Source organism: Rhamphochromis sp. 'chilingali' (assembly GCF_963969265.1).
Source record: "Rhamphochromis sp. 'chilingali' genome assembly, chromosome: 5".
Classification (NCBI taxonomy): Eukaryota; Metazoa; Chordata; class Actinopteri; order Cichliformes; family Cichlidae; genus Rhamphochromis; species Rhamphochromis sp. 'chilingali'.
The window spans coordinates 21,551,197-21,566,043 of NC_137932.1; the positions used below are offsets into that span (position 1 = coordinate 21,551,197).

At 38.9% G+C, this 14,847-nt stretch overlaps 1 protein-coding gene across 1 annotated transcript in view; it reads right to left on the reverse strand.

The window, feature by feature from the left end:
- The window catches only part of ift172 (intraflagellar transport 172), a 55,807-nt gene that overhangs the window by 32,339 nt on the left and 8,621 nt on the right, over positions 1 to 14,847 (reverse strand). The window contains exons 15-24 of the mRNA XM_080881920.1: positions 13,188 to 13,300; positions 9,348 to 9,515; positions 7,930 to 8,066; positions 5,551 to 5,658; positions 4,395 to 4,479; positions 3,918 to 4,010; positions 2,826 to 2,903; positions 1,814 to 2,062; positions 385 to 463; positions 120 to 240 (exon numbers count right to left, since the gene is read on the reverse strand). Coding sequence (XP_080738046.1) covers positions 120 to 240; positions 385 to 463; positions 1,814 to 2,062; positions 2,826 to 2,903; positions 3,918 to 4,010; positions 4,395 to 4,479; positions 5,551 to 5,658; positions 7,930 to 8,066; positions 9,348 to 9,515; positions 13,188 to 13,300 — 1,231 coding nt within the window. The remainder of the gene's footprint in view (positions 1 to 119; positions 241 to 384; positions 464 to 1,813; positions 2,063 to 2,825; positions 2,904 to 3,917; positions 4,011 to 4,394; positions 4,480 to 5,550; positions 5,659 to 7,929; positions 8,067 to 9,347; positions 9,516 to 13,187; positions 13,301 to 14,847) is intronic.

Here is a 14,847-nt window from a genome sequence, read left to right on the forward strand (position 1 = left end):
AATTGTTGGCCATCACTGTTGGACTGTTTTTCAAGTGTCATCTTTCTGCCTCTCCATCTGTCCTTATCTTTGTCTCTCCAGTCCTCTCCCTCCATCCATCCCTCCTCTACTCTACATACCCTGCTTCAATGAAGTGGTTGATGGCAGCGTCCATCTGTTTCTGCTGGACGAGGTAGTCTCCCCAGGACTCCTCCAGTTTCACCACCTCAGCGGGGAAGGTTATGCGAGCCAGCTCTACCGCTACAGGAAACAGGAAGGAGAAACTTTCTTACCAGAAAAGTTACAATTGACTTGATTTAGCTTAAACCTACCATCTAAAATTGTACAAAACATTGTAGAAGTTATCAAATGGTATATGCAGTCTAAGCTATCTAACTGTTTTACCTTTCCTGAAGGCACCTCCTTTACAGTAGCACTCCAGCGCTCTCTGGTTGTTCCTGATCTTCTCATACAGATCTCCTGCCTGGTCAGAAGAGATGACATACATTTTGCTGTCAATTGTCTTTCAACTTAGGGTCATATGGGGCTGAAGCATATCCCAGCTGTCAATCGACGAGAGATCTGGACAAGGCCATCAACTCCAGCAGCCAATTATCAGTTAAGCTGACATTCATGTCACTGGACTGTGAAGCCAGAGCACCTGGAAAGGACCCAGGAAGGCACAGAATTTGCTACTTATAATCAGGAGGTTTGAACTCTGTGACTCTGTTAACTGCCACACACCACTATGGAAATCAAATATTTCAAATATTTATATCAGATATTTATAATTGTTTCAAAATTTGACCTTATAGCCAGTAACATATTGAAACAATGGTGTGCAGCCAATCAGAAGACAGCTGTCTAAAAGAAAGAGAGCTGTGTGGGGCTATATCACGGCCCATTACAAGATGAATTGTAAAGTTACTTTAGTATAGTTTAGTAATGAAAACATGGAATGTCAAATGAGAATAATGTTTGTTGGTGTAATTAGAAGAAAGATGTTCCGATGTTCTTGGAACAGTGACTACTATCACTTTTAAATGTCTTTAGAAAGTTTGTTTTCTTATTGTGGATTTAAACACAGGTATCGATATACTCCTGGCCACTAACTGTGAATTTGGCTGAGGCTGTGTGAACTAAAGCTGCCAATTACACCGTGCTACATTTTAATTAGTTACCTCAGTTTTTTGTTTGTTTTAATGGACTGAGTGGGAACATTTTGTCCCTGTATTTCTCTGCTGCTAGGTATTTCATGATTCAAACAACATGATACCTGAATCAGATATTTGTTCCAGCTAAATATTTTCTTGCGTTTCTCCATCTGTGACTACCCTCAATTAAACATGTTCAACTCTTTCAACCTATAATTATTCTTACTTTTAAAAGGATACACACAATTCAAATGCTAACTCAGTGGGTTTTCTAACAATAAAATGCAATGAAGAATAGTGGCACTTTGTAAAATACAGAGAAGTTTTATTTTAGCTACTGCAAGTTAAATTGTAATCACCAACTTCCATATCTAATTCCAGACACCGAAACTGATTAGAACACAAAATATCAGGTTACAAAATTTGCTTTGAGGATCCAGTCTCCTTTTCCAAGCCTCTTTCCCACCTGTTACATAAACACAGATGGCTAGAGGAAAAGAAGTGAGCTTTTAGACAAAAAAAGAAAAAGAAAAAGCACACAGAGAAAAACAGGCAGATGGAGGGAGACAGAGTTCAAAACTGAAAATAACAAAGAACACTTGTTCCGGCATTGAAGCTGAGGCGAGGAGAGATGGGCTCAGAGAAGCGGGAAACACAGGAGGAAGAAATGATCCACTCACTCTCTCGTAAAACTCTCCCTTGATGAGACTGGCAGCAATGCGGTCGACGGTCTCGCTGCTGTTGGTGATCTCCGACTGGCTCATGGCGAGGCGAGCGGCCTTAGCTGGCAGCCCTGCTTTCAGGTAGAGGTTTATGGCACCCTGGAAGTCTCCCTCGCTCTCCCTCACCTCGCCGGCCCTGTCTTCCTGACCCGTCTCCATCAGCCACCGGTAACGGTTTTCACGCAAGGTGTCGAGCTCTGGGTAGCCCTGCAGTTATTTTGCATTTAGAGTTCAACCAAACAGTTATCCTGTCCACAGATAACTAACCAACAACACTCTTGTGGTTGACAGCAGGTGTACATTGTAATTTGGTAATCCAAATTCTCTGAGAGGTAACGAGACTCCTGCCTCTGCTGTGGGTTCTGTTTTCAGAAAATGAAGCTCATAAGGACACTCGCTGTTCACCCACAGGCCTTTTCAGATTTGATAAAGTGAGTATTATAAAATAGTGTATGCAGGGAATAGATCTAAGCAAGACAAAGGCATAAATGGGCTAAATTATTTTGTTTTTAGAAATGCTATTTTAGGCAATTAAGAAGCCTGTGCTTGTCATATGAGAAGGCTGTCTGTTTACACATTTTGGGTTTTCCTCTGTCTTTTCCAATTTAAACTTACTGTAGCTTTATATACTTTATTAAGCAATAAATAATTTCCCTTTTTTTCTGTCTCTTGGGGAATGCATTAGATAGGGCATCAACCCTTAAAATCCCCCATAATATAAAATGTAATAAATATATAAATATAATATGTGGAGCTACCCACTGTGCTGACCTTTCCCGAATAAAGAGGCAGTAAAAAACTAGCTTTTGGCTTTTATTCTGTAATATAAATATGATAAATAAATATTTAAAATGTGCTGAAATCAAAGTAATCAATATAAATACGCTACCTCGAGCTGATTTGCGACCACGTAAAATGACTTGATCAAATATTATCAGTAATTGCGTGTGATTCAATTCCCTTTTTTTACCTTGGCTTCGGCTACAGCAATGCAGTCATCCCACATGTGGAGCTCTTGGTACATCTCTATGGCTTCTTCGATGGCATTCTGCACAGCAAAAACAAAACAAACAAAAGCCAAACGTTGGACTTTATTCTCCAAAAATCTAGTATTAAGGATGCAGAGCTGGGTTTATTTATTCAGTTCATTTTATTCCAAGACTTTACCAATCTCAAGTGTTTGGTAAAAGACTACAATGACTTGCCACTGCAGCCCTCACAGGGATTTGTTGGTTACCATCTTATAAGGTAAACAATACTTTTAGCAGTGAAAGCATCTCTGTGTTGCTTGTCCTTCCCATTCTTACATGGGGAAGAAATTATTAATCTCTAGTTTGTGGCTGCTTGTTGCTCCTAAGCCATATTTTACTGTGTTGAATCCCTCTTATAGCAGGTGACAGCATTTATGTGTGCTTGTGTATCTGCATTGTTCACTGTCATCACAAGTGAAACTGAGCTGTTTATGTTCGAGTTGGAGCTAATAAATTGTGAAGGGTTACTTTAACTGAAGGAGAGGAGACTTCAGAACACACTGAGTCTATACAAGTATCATCAGAGCTATGAAAGCAAGAAAACGTGTGTGTGTATAAAGGGACACCGTATTACTGACTAAATTAACATTATATAGCAAGCTAGAAACAGTTAGTCTGTTAATATTTTGAGCTTTATATTAAAGTGGTCTATTTTTTGCTAATCTGTAGAATGAACATATTTGACTAAAAATGCCAGTTTACCTGCAGATAGAGTTCCTCATAATATGGAGCAATAGTTCCTTTTCTTTAAGGTATTACTCCTCTGTTACTAATATGTTGTGCTTAACCACAAATATTAATACAAGACGTTACTGTGGTGCTGTTTACTTAAATTTCTGTGATGGTGCACATCAGGCTGTGCTGTAGACATGATGCAGTAATATAAATCAAGCATAAATACACATTTAAAAGCTTAACAGCTCTGTGAATTTTGGGGTGTTCTGTTTGTTGTAAAATCTGAAAAGGAATTCATTCTACATATTACATATTCAATCTTATTTCTAACGCTCTTTTTTTTTTTTACAGCCCACCTGCTCTGTGTAGTGCATCTCAGCCAGTTTAAAATTCTTGTCCAGCATGGCCACGCGTGCTTGGACTTGATAAAATGATGTCCCATCTTCTCCCTAATAAAGAGACAAAGAGATTAAAACATACAAAAGCCAGGGAGCACTTTTGAGCTTTGCAGAGAGAAAAAACTTTTCAAGAATTGCAAAGCTGCATTTTTTTATAAGGACCACTCACAGAGATTCAGCTAAAAGGAATTTCATTAATATCAACTCCAGCAGAGACTTGCTGTACAATGAATGCTGGATTTCCAGTTCCATCATAAGACACATTTTTAAGAGAAGTGTTGAATTATTCAGGTGTCATTGCATAAAAATGTCAAATACCGTATTGCATTTCATTGGAGAATACTAATAATTAGCCAATTAGTCAGAAATATTATTGCCACCCTTAAAGCTCTTTATCTGCTACATTTGTGATCAGTGCGTTGGGCCTTTCCTCACCATTTCCTGTGAAACTTTGTCTACGATCTCGTTTGTTTGCCGCAGGAAGTGGAGGGTTGAGACATCACCCAGCGCAGCAAAGCACCTACAAAATAAAAGGGAGAGAAAACCATAGAGGAACTAAGCAATTAAGCAGCAGATGGTGACAGAGAAAGTCAAACAGAAACAGAAATAAAGAGAAATATATTCAGTTTAGTGGAGGAAGAATGCATTTCTGGTCAGTGAAAACTTGTTCACTTAATGAACTGAGATAAATTAAAGCTCTTTCTCTAATTAGCCTTTAGATTCAGTGTGAGAAGCTGAGAAATACACAGGCACATCTTAGCATTTGGCCACTTTATTACCAACTCTCTGTGAACAGTTGCATCAGATTAATGAACAAGTCATGAAAGAAAAAAAGTTTAAAAACTCCTACTGTCTGACTCTTTTTTTTCTGCTTCCCTCTCTCATTAACATTATCCACTCCAGACAAAACTGTTTCTTTCCCCGATTTCATGATTTATGCAATTCAAGACGATGCCTAACGAACAGCATATGCATTATTAATGACAGGGAATTCAAATTTGAAAGGTTTCTCAAAACAGAGAGAACTAAAGATGGAGAGAGAGGAATAAAATGATAGAAAATTAAAAACTGTCTTTGATGATAAATGAAGTTGGGGGGGGGGGGGGGGGGGGGGCCTCTGGCAGAAACACAGCCATCGGCCGTGCGTGTGCAGAGGGTATACTTCTATTATGTTGTGGGGACATTTATCTGGTTATAAAATAATATTTCAAGGAACTATCTGATTATCTTTAAGGTACAAAAATCAAGCTGTATAAGCTGAATCTGTATATTTTAGATAAAAGAATCGGTCAGAGGAGTACAGGTTATAGTAAATGTCCAGGAAATGAATGTAAGTCAATGTAATGTCCTCTGAAGTGATGAAAAACAACTGCCCGGGAGTGCGCAAGTGTGTCCAAGAGTGTATTTCTTCATTCCAGGTGATGAAGGTGCCCTTGTTGCCTCTTTCCTCTTTTTTTCTCTCCAGCCCCAGAGATAAGTCTCACTTGCAATGACGACTGATACTGAATGTAATTATTCCGGAGACAAGAACATTACTTTGAAAGGGCTTTGTGTGTGGCTGTGTGTGCGTGCGTGTTTGTGTCGTGCTGACCTTTCTGCGATGTGCAGCTGGCAAGCCTCTAGAGCCAGCTTGCTGAGTGTCTTCCACATGGCTTCAGTCTCTGGTGACATCTCCAGAGTCTCGAGGAAGGCTGTGGCTCTGGAAAATACACGCACATGCACAAGTAGAGCTGAGCCAGGTGGCAAGACAGAACATAAAGCAAGTATTCTGTGCTGCAGATACCGACCACAAATGGTGTGTAAAGATAAGGAGCGGCAGAAGAGCTGCAAATATCGAGGAAACTGTGTTACAGCAGCCACTCCCAAATTTAAGTCTGAATTGGAAAATCTTCTACGGCCTTTTCATCACTTTTAAATATGCTTTAATTCAGTTTAGTCTAAGTTTTTATCTTGTTTTTTAGTCAGACTTGTTGGATACTGGACCGTAAGACAGATAAAGTAAAAAAATAAAAATAAATTAGCCTAATTTGGCTGATGCAAATGTCCAAATGGAAAAAACAAGGAACTCCAAAGTAAGGATGAAGAGAAGGTTAGTGAACATGATACCAAGAACATTAAACTGAAGCAGGAAGATGGCATTATAGATACACACGAGGGGGACTGGTGATTAGACACAGGTGACCCAAAAAAAACGTCTTTTCATAAATCTGGATCAAGTTGGTTCCTGAATGTCCCAAATTCATTCTTCAGCAAGACAATCACAATAATAGCCCCACATATAGAGCCATAAAGAAGATGTTTTGTATTACTGTATGAAGTAAATCAATGAATAAAACCTATTCATGGTCCAGTGTTTCACTATAGCATGCTCTACAAAAACATAAAGCAAGTCACAATGGACCGTGAGATGTTCTGATCTAATAAAGTCTGCTGAGGAGATCAGTGGACATGTTAGAAAGATTATTACTGGTATGACCTGAAAAGATGCTGAACTTCTTCAATGTGACAGCTGCTAAAGAGGGGCCAGGGCTATCTTCTTAATCTAATTCAATCACATTCACCAACATTAGTAAAATAGAATTTAGAAGACTTATTTGACAGATTAGCAGATTAGAAAGATCATGATTTATAAGAATAATGAGAGGAATAACAAATAGCTCCCCAGAAGGCACAAAGCTGTAACATTACTTTACAAAATAATTGCAATAACACAGTGATCTTTTAACTCAGATCATGAGTGGATGAAATAAAATGCCTGATTTCCACATTCAGTGGTACTTGTCCCATTGTAAAGTATAATTTTTGCTTTACGTGATTCATAGCTTAAAAATAAAATCTGTACTTATCATATCTATTAGCTCACCCTATGTTCATCTAATGTCTGAAAAACAGAGGTTTAAGCTCCCCCCTCTTTAAGACAACCTTCTACTTATTGGCTACCCCGCACAAACAGAAAGCTATCTTCTCTCACTGATTTAACACAGAGACAAGTGTATATAAAATGTCAGGAAGAAAGGACTTAAAACAGTATGAAACCTAAACTTATTGGCTAATGGCGATTACTGGTACATTATGGACCTGCTAATATGGACATTCACCACTATAACTGAAGATAACAGAGTATTTAAAAGAACCAAGAAGATTCCCATAAGACCACAGAGAGTGCAATTAAACTTTTCTGTCTCTTATTACCCAAAATTATGCCAACCTAAACTTCACAGCATTGTGCTGAAAAACCTGATAATGTAACCTTGACTGGAATAATCAAAATAAAACAATTGATTCCCTAAATTTATTTACATTATGCCTCTTCCAGAAGCTTTTCTACTGTAGCTGACTTTAGTGACATTGTCAGCAAAGGCCTGACGGTGCTCAGCGGAGGACCAAATGACCTCCTCCACACACAGTTCCATGTCAAAACAATACTATATTAGTTAAAAGTTGTAAACTGTTTCTCAAAATATATGAGTTTCAAAAATATAGTCATGATTTTTCAATTCCTTATTTGGTAGTTTGAGCTTAAAATTTTTAATTCCAAACTTTGTATGACAATTTCTTCCTATGAAAGAAGACCATTAAACATATAAGCAACCAAATTCCTCCTAAAGACTCTCAAAGTGCTAGAGGAAGGAGCTGAGTTGATGCTCCTCTGAATAAGAGAGGTCAGTTATAATTATTTACTCCATCTGATGAGGTGGCTTCACACGAGCATCCTTTCGGAGGTGATCAAATCACAACACACTGAAGGGAAGGATTATATCTCCCAGCTGGCCTGGAAGTGCTGAGGAAATACTCGAGAAGAGCTGGAGGAAGCTGCTGGATAAAAGGACATCTGGCCTGTTCTGCTCAGCCTACTGTCACTGCGCCTCTGACCCAGAAAAGTGACGGGTGCAAGGAAGGACGGACGGATGTTCACGCTGCATCGTCATTTTGATAGGCTGTATGGTTTTATTTAGTGGGCTGTACTCACCTGTTATAATCTCCATCATCAACAGCCGTACCAAACTCAATGAGGCCTTCGTCGAGTGTGTATGTCACCATGTTGACGCCCTCTGTCACAATCACATCCGTCTTGCCATCGGCTCTTTTGAGATCCACAATGTCTCCCTGACAACGAAAGGAGATACATATTATGCATAGGTATGAAACCTCCGCGCTGTGTTAATAAAGTGGAAAACGTGTTTTTCGTGCTACTGCATTTATTAGACAGTTTAAGCCAGAAAATGCTTAATCGATGAAGCTTTTACTTATAAAAATACATTTTGTCAGGTTTTTATATTCTGCAATTCTGCAGTATGCATGGACACAGGTTTACAACATCACAGCTTCATTAGTGGGTCAGTCCAGGCGACCACCATAATCAACTTGCACCCTCCAAATTCACATTATGGATGCTTTTAGCCAAGAAAAACAATGAGTACACTTAAATATACTTGCATAATTATAATGAAAGTTTTTGTTAAACCTTTATTTAACAAGATAAGAATGTCTTTCTTTTTGGAGAGTGTTCTCAGCCAATATATGCAGCATTAGCAAAGCAGGGTTTTTTTCTAGAAACCAGAGTGCGTAAAGAAAAGTTTCACAAGTACGTGGAGAACAGAAGTGCACACAGATTGGCCTTGGAACAAACATGATGGGCGTATGTTTCCCAGTTTGGCTCTTCAGAAGTTTTACGCTTTTGTTTTTCACATATTATTAGATAAAGGCATCAAAATAACGTTCCACATATATGGCTGGATGTATCACCAAAATAGCTGCTGAGTAGCAAAGTATATCAGAAATATTAAATTTCAAAATTCAATTTATTTTAAGCCAGTTTTAGTTATACTGCACCCCTTCACAACTACAGTCATCTCAAGGCACTTTGGTACCCAATAATATGGTGATTATTAATGAGGATTTCCACTAAACACTATGAAATCAAATACTTTTAAAGGAATTATGACCAGCTCATAACAGCAGCAATTCTTTGTCCATTACTACCCTCTGCTATTGTCTACAAAATAAAAATGTCTTGCACAAAGCTCAGTGCACTTTGCAAAAACATAAATCAGCCACACAAGAGGCTGCTGCGATGGTTTTTATTATTAATGAGAACAGCAGCAAGTGTTAACGCAAGCAACTTTCAAAACCCTGCGCACACCAGGGGCGACTAACTGCCTCAGGACAGCGGCACAAAAAGCTGGTTCTCTGTTAAGGCTTTGCCAGCAACACAAAAAGGCTTGAGAACAGTAAAAATACAAAAACATGCAGCTTCAGTATAAACACTGTGGAGATATTAAAAATAAAAAGGTTTATCAAAACAAGCCGACCAGGGCAGATGCAGAGCCTCCAGTAAACGATGCCGACCATACTTAAATCACACTTACAAAGAAAACAAAAGCTCACCTTGACGGGGAACATGGTGACGGTCTCTGGGCTGTCAATGCTGTACCAGATGCAGAGGTTTCCCCGGTTTTGGGAGACCACCACATCGCTGCCAGGCACCCACTGGACGTAAGAGCAGAAACTCAGCAATGTGGTCTTCACGCCAGACTGTATGTCGTACAGATGGAGCTGCAGAGGACAGAGAAAGATAGAAAGATATAGAAATTCCTATTTTCATCATCAGGAAATGGTTTCAAGTCCAACAGTAAAGGCAAAGTCCAGCAAGTGTCACTGTACATAAGAATGGATTTCTCCAATTCCAGCTGTGACCATTAAATTTAAAGTTCGTAAATATAGAGTCCAGAGAGTTAATCTGGTTTATCTTCGCATAAAATAAAAAAATAGGTTCTATACAAAGGTAACAAAACCACTTTACAGTCCATCAAAGCTCATTTGTATCCACAATAATATTATATTTTTATTATATACTGTATAATTTAAATGTTTCATAGGAAGTTTATGCCGACAGTACTTTGCACCAGATTATCTTTTGCTATCTTTAAAATAGTCATTTCAAGAGTATTCAGAGCATCATCATCAGTGTGTGAATGGGTGAATGACTGAATGTAGTGTAAAGGGACTAAGTAAAGCGCTATACAAATACAGGCCATTTAGCATTTAGCATTTTACCATCATGGATCACCACTTAAAGTCAGGCTAAGTTGAATTTATTTAGATTTATTTTATTTGAATCATTGATTTATTTTTTGCACCTGCATTTGTTGGTTTAGTTTACTTATAACCTCATTAGCTCAGGAATGTAAGTTCCAGGCCCACTACACAGCAGACCCACACTCCTTCCACCTGTTTGTTTCCTTTGGCCATGTCTCCATACCTTATTTTATTTTAATTCTTGAACTTCTGTAGGTACACTGACTCTTGGTTGTGACATCCTCTTTATAGCCAGTCTCTGGAATAAGCCAAGCCTTTATGTTTTCTTTGTTGTGGCAAAAATATGTAACTAGTACTTGGATTTTGGGGTGCATTTGAAGATATAATGTGGTTATTCTTCGATCTATAGAAAACCTGGTTGGTGAAGTTTGTTACCTTTAGGTAGGAGACCTTAAAAGTGAAAGAGTTGTTTCTCCTTGTCCACAGTACAAAAATAGGCCTTATGCATCTTCTAGTGTTAGGTCCATAATTTGTTGGACCTTTTGGCACATTAGGTCATTGTCAACCGTCCTAAAAATGTTTGTAAAAACTCCTTAAATTAAAGCTGAAAGTATGCACTTCAAACGCATCTTAATAGTCTTGTTTAAAACCCACTGGTTTACACAACAGGTTTTACTTCTTTTTATTCCATCCATCTGTTCTCTCCCACTTATTCTTGTCTAGGGCGAGAGGCAGGGTACACCCTGGACAGGTCGCCAATGTGCCACAGGGCTAACACACAGAGACAAACAACCATTTACACCTATGGGCAAATTAGAGTTACCAATTAATGTAACCCCACTAACTGCATGTCTTTGGACTGTGGGAGGAAGCCAGAGTACAGAGTACAGAAAACCCAAGCAAACATGGGGGGAACATGCCAACTACTGACAGCAAGACCCAAGCCTGATGGTGGAGCTGAACTCAGGACCTTGCTGTGAGGCAACAGCGCTATCTACCATGCCACCATGCTTTTTAATTCTTTCTTTTGAAATATACTACCTAAAATATCATGCTATGCATGAGAAAATGTGATAGATTAGATTGCATTTTCCTTTTCATCTTCCTTTTAGACCACCCTTGTTCTAATTGGCTGCTACTGGAAACCAAAATGTTTGAAAAGCAGGTAGAAGGGTACCCCAGCTCTGTGTGCCTGCATTTAGAGCAGTCTAGCCTAAAGCCTAAACACTTGGCCCACTCCCTTCTTTCTTTGAAAATGTAACCATGTTTGACATTCCACATACACTTTATGGCTTTATTATTACTTACATCCTTTATAGTATAATTTGTTGCCGCTGTACCATCTCTGGATTAACATTTTAGGTTTTCGATATATGACAGCAGAACACTTAAAGTAAAGATTCGATAGGAAACATTTTGCTAGCAACCTGTTCTTGTAGGTTGAGGTTTACATTAGCATAGTTAAACTCATTTGGCTTGAACAAAGTTGATTAACATCCAGCAGCTCCACGTGAAAACTCCCACTGCAATAATCTGTTCCACTGTGCACTTGATGAGAATGTAGATTCTATAAGCTACAGAGACTCCCGCAGCACTTAATGTGCATGTGTGAGTATGTCAGACCGCCCGCTGATGTAATCAGCTTCCTTAATGCCCTCCCCACACCCACCATCACTAATTTTAATAATGCTTTGTCTATAGTCTCACCCGGGTGCTCAGCTTGCCAACTTTAAAATGCAATGAGGACAAGCAGCCTGTTGATAAGGTCATCTGAAAGCAAGGAGCAATTAAAGAAACATTTTATGACTCTTTACTGTTGAAAAAAAAAAATGGGAAAATGAAATTTCTCCCAGATTGTGGAGTATACGGAATTGCAGTTGGGAAACCACCATTAGTGCTGTAATAAAGGTAAAAGTTAATAACCACTGCAGATCAGATGAATTAACATTTACAGTAAACCTGGGCATAAAAAACATTTCACTGAAAAAAAAATCTGCACACGAGCCACAAAGTTTTTCAGTGATTGCAGAGATTTTTTTCTGGCACTAATTACCGTCAAACTTTTCTATTCTTCTACTTCTTCTTCAAGTCATTGATGGTCATAAATATTTTACAATCTCTTTCGCTAAAGTTGATTTTGCATATACTAAAAGGAAACTTGTACACTAGATTTGTAAAACTGAATTATGTGTCACAGCAAGTCACACTGGAGGAAAAAGTTAGACTCCACAGAGGGATTCTCAATTACCTGAGTTCTCCTTGTCTTTGCCCCAAGGCTTAAACATCAAACTTTTTTTTTACCCCGAGGCAACAACTGACAGCATCTCGCTGCTGCTCTCATCCTCCACACAAGGCCTCTGTGAATCTCAGCAACCTCTTACATATAACCAGAGGAAAATGAATACTGTTTTTTAAATGGGGTCTATGACAGCAAAATTAATGTTTTCCCACTTATATGACATAAGACGTAACTAAAGGGAAAAAAAATTAGTTTTGTGCAAAAAAAAAAAAGGCTTTTAAATAGGGACAGTTCAACGTCATGAAGAATTAACATTTAAAGGCCTAGTTTGCTTTTACTCCATCCAGATCATTATATACAGTACGATCTATATAGAGATGTCTGCCTTCCCTGGAACATATCTGTACCAATTAGAGCTCAACTTGTGAATTTCTTAATACAATATAATCTTTCCCAGACATTAAACATCGTTATAAAAGCAGATTAAATGTTCACGCTACACCAGAAAGCACTTTCCAATTTTCCTCTAGTCTTATTGTTTTATTCTTTTGTTGATTAATCTTACTCCTTTGGGACTCAAAAAACAGCGGGACAAGTGGGAACCGTGTCATTTAAAGGGATCAAAAGCCAAAAAAAGAAAAGTTGGTAACCTCTGATTTAAACCCTATAGCTAACATTTCATGCCTTTCATGGTTAATTTATGGCACCCCCTGGTGGCAAAGACGGTTTCACATTTATCTTGACTGTCAGTCAGAAAGGCTGGATGACCAAAATGGTTCAAAACAGAGCCACAGCGCCTGTTTTGGATGATGGACATGGCCATAACTAAAGAAATGCCCCTAGCATTGACAGCCTTTTCTACTTTCCTCATCACACTGTCTATCATTTGCCCCCTCGCTCTCTTTTTGCCTCTGGGTCTCTATCTCATTGTGCCGAGGTTTTATTCTTACCCGCAGCTTCTTGTCCCTGAACAGCAGTTTGCACCCGGTTTCATTGAGCTCCAGCCAGTCAATCTTGGAGTCGTGGCTGATGGTTCCCAGATTGTAGCCTCCGGCCAAGTCCACTGAGGGGAGAAATAAACCGACAGATTAACTGAGTCAGACTGCCAGTGTCTAGCTAACGCTGGCCTTTTATTCAAGATCACAAATCAGCTAGTTCTTTTATAATTTTCCATAATTCTATCAGGCAGAGCCTGAGCTGTTTCTCTGCTCTCAAAATGTACCTGCTTTGGGATCCAGCTGATATTAGTGTGCTGATGTGAGGCCTATACAGTCTTTTTAATTAAAATGGGGGTTATTGTCCACACTGAGCTAACTGACTTTATACTGCAGTTATTGTAGGTATATTACTTTAGGAGTTTAATATTATGGTAAGTAATCATATGGGCTGGCTGAGTTCCTATATGCTATGACTTGGTCAAATACTACCAGTTTTCACTGAGTTGTATTTGGAACAAAAAGGTGGAATTATCCTCTTTGAGGCACAGGTACCTGTGTATGGGCCTCAGTAAAGTGAAGTTCAGTTACATAATGATTTCATTTATGCCTGTTTGCTTTCCTCTTGTGAAGAGTCTCTGCAACCTGCTGTTACCCGTAACACCCTCCTCTGCGTAGCTCTGGGGAGACATTTACTTTTGCGCATAATATATGTACAATATGACTGAAAATGTCAAAAGCAACAATCTAGATCCAATTAACAAGTATGACTTTAATGTCTTATTTATAAATGCTATTAATATATGTTATATGCTCCCCTCAATGACCAGAGGCAGACTTTCATTATGAAGAACATGGCCTTATAACTTCATTTTTAGTCAGCCCATCATACACCATGCTGTCTAGTAGGCCTCCATAATATATTCACCCGCTGCTTAGAATAGTCCCCGAAAAATCTACTGTTTCGTCCTGTTTACATAATATTAGCCTAAAACACTTTTATAAGCACATTTATAAGATAAAACTTTCTTGAGGATGTTTTATGTTTTCAGTACAAACCAAAAGCCTTCAAGGTGTGGGCCAAAGACAAATAATGATTATTTCATGGGAAAATGTAATTAATTTATGAGAACATGAATTACCTTTATGTTTAACTATTACAACTAAGGGTGTACTCACAATATGCAATCTGTACCATGCTGAGCACATCTGACACCCAAAGTTTCTTTAACTGCGACCTGGCCACTGAAAGACTCAAGCACAGTATTCCAATACTTCCTCAACGACAGCCTCCATTAAAATCTCTGTGGTAAATAATTAATAAATATAAAGGGAATGTGAGAGAACAGCCTGCCATAGCTCACAAAAATGGTCCAATTAAGCCACAAACGCATGAAGCCGTGTGTGCTTTTGAAAGAGACAGACAGCGAGCACAAGGGGGAGGAGCTAACATGCTGAGACTAACTGGGGTGTGTTCAGTCACTGAGCGCAGCGTGAGCTCAGGTCATCGGGGGAGTGGGGAGGGACTATGCCTACTGCAAAAGCACCCTGAGTGTTAAATCCTTTTCTGAACCTGGACAGTCACATTTTGAATAGACACAATTACAGTCTCACTTTCTCTCTCTCTCTCACACACACACACACACACACACACACACACACACACACACACACA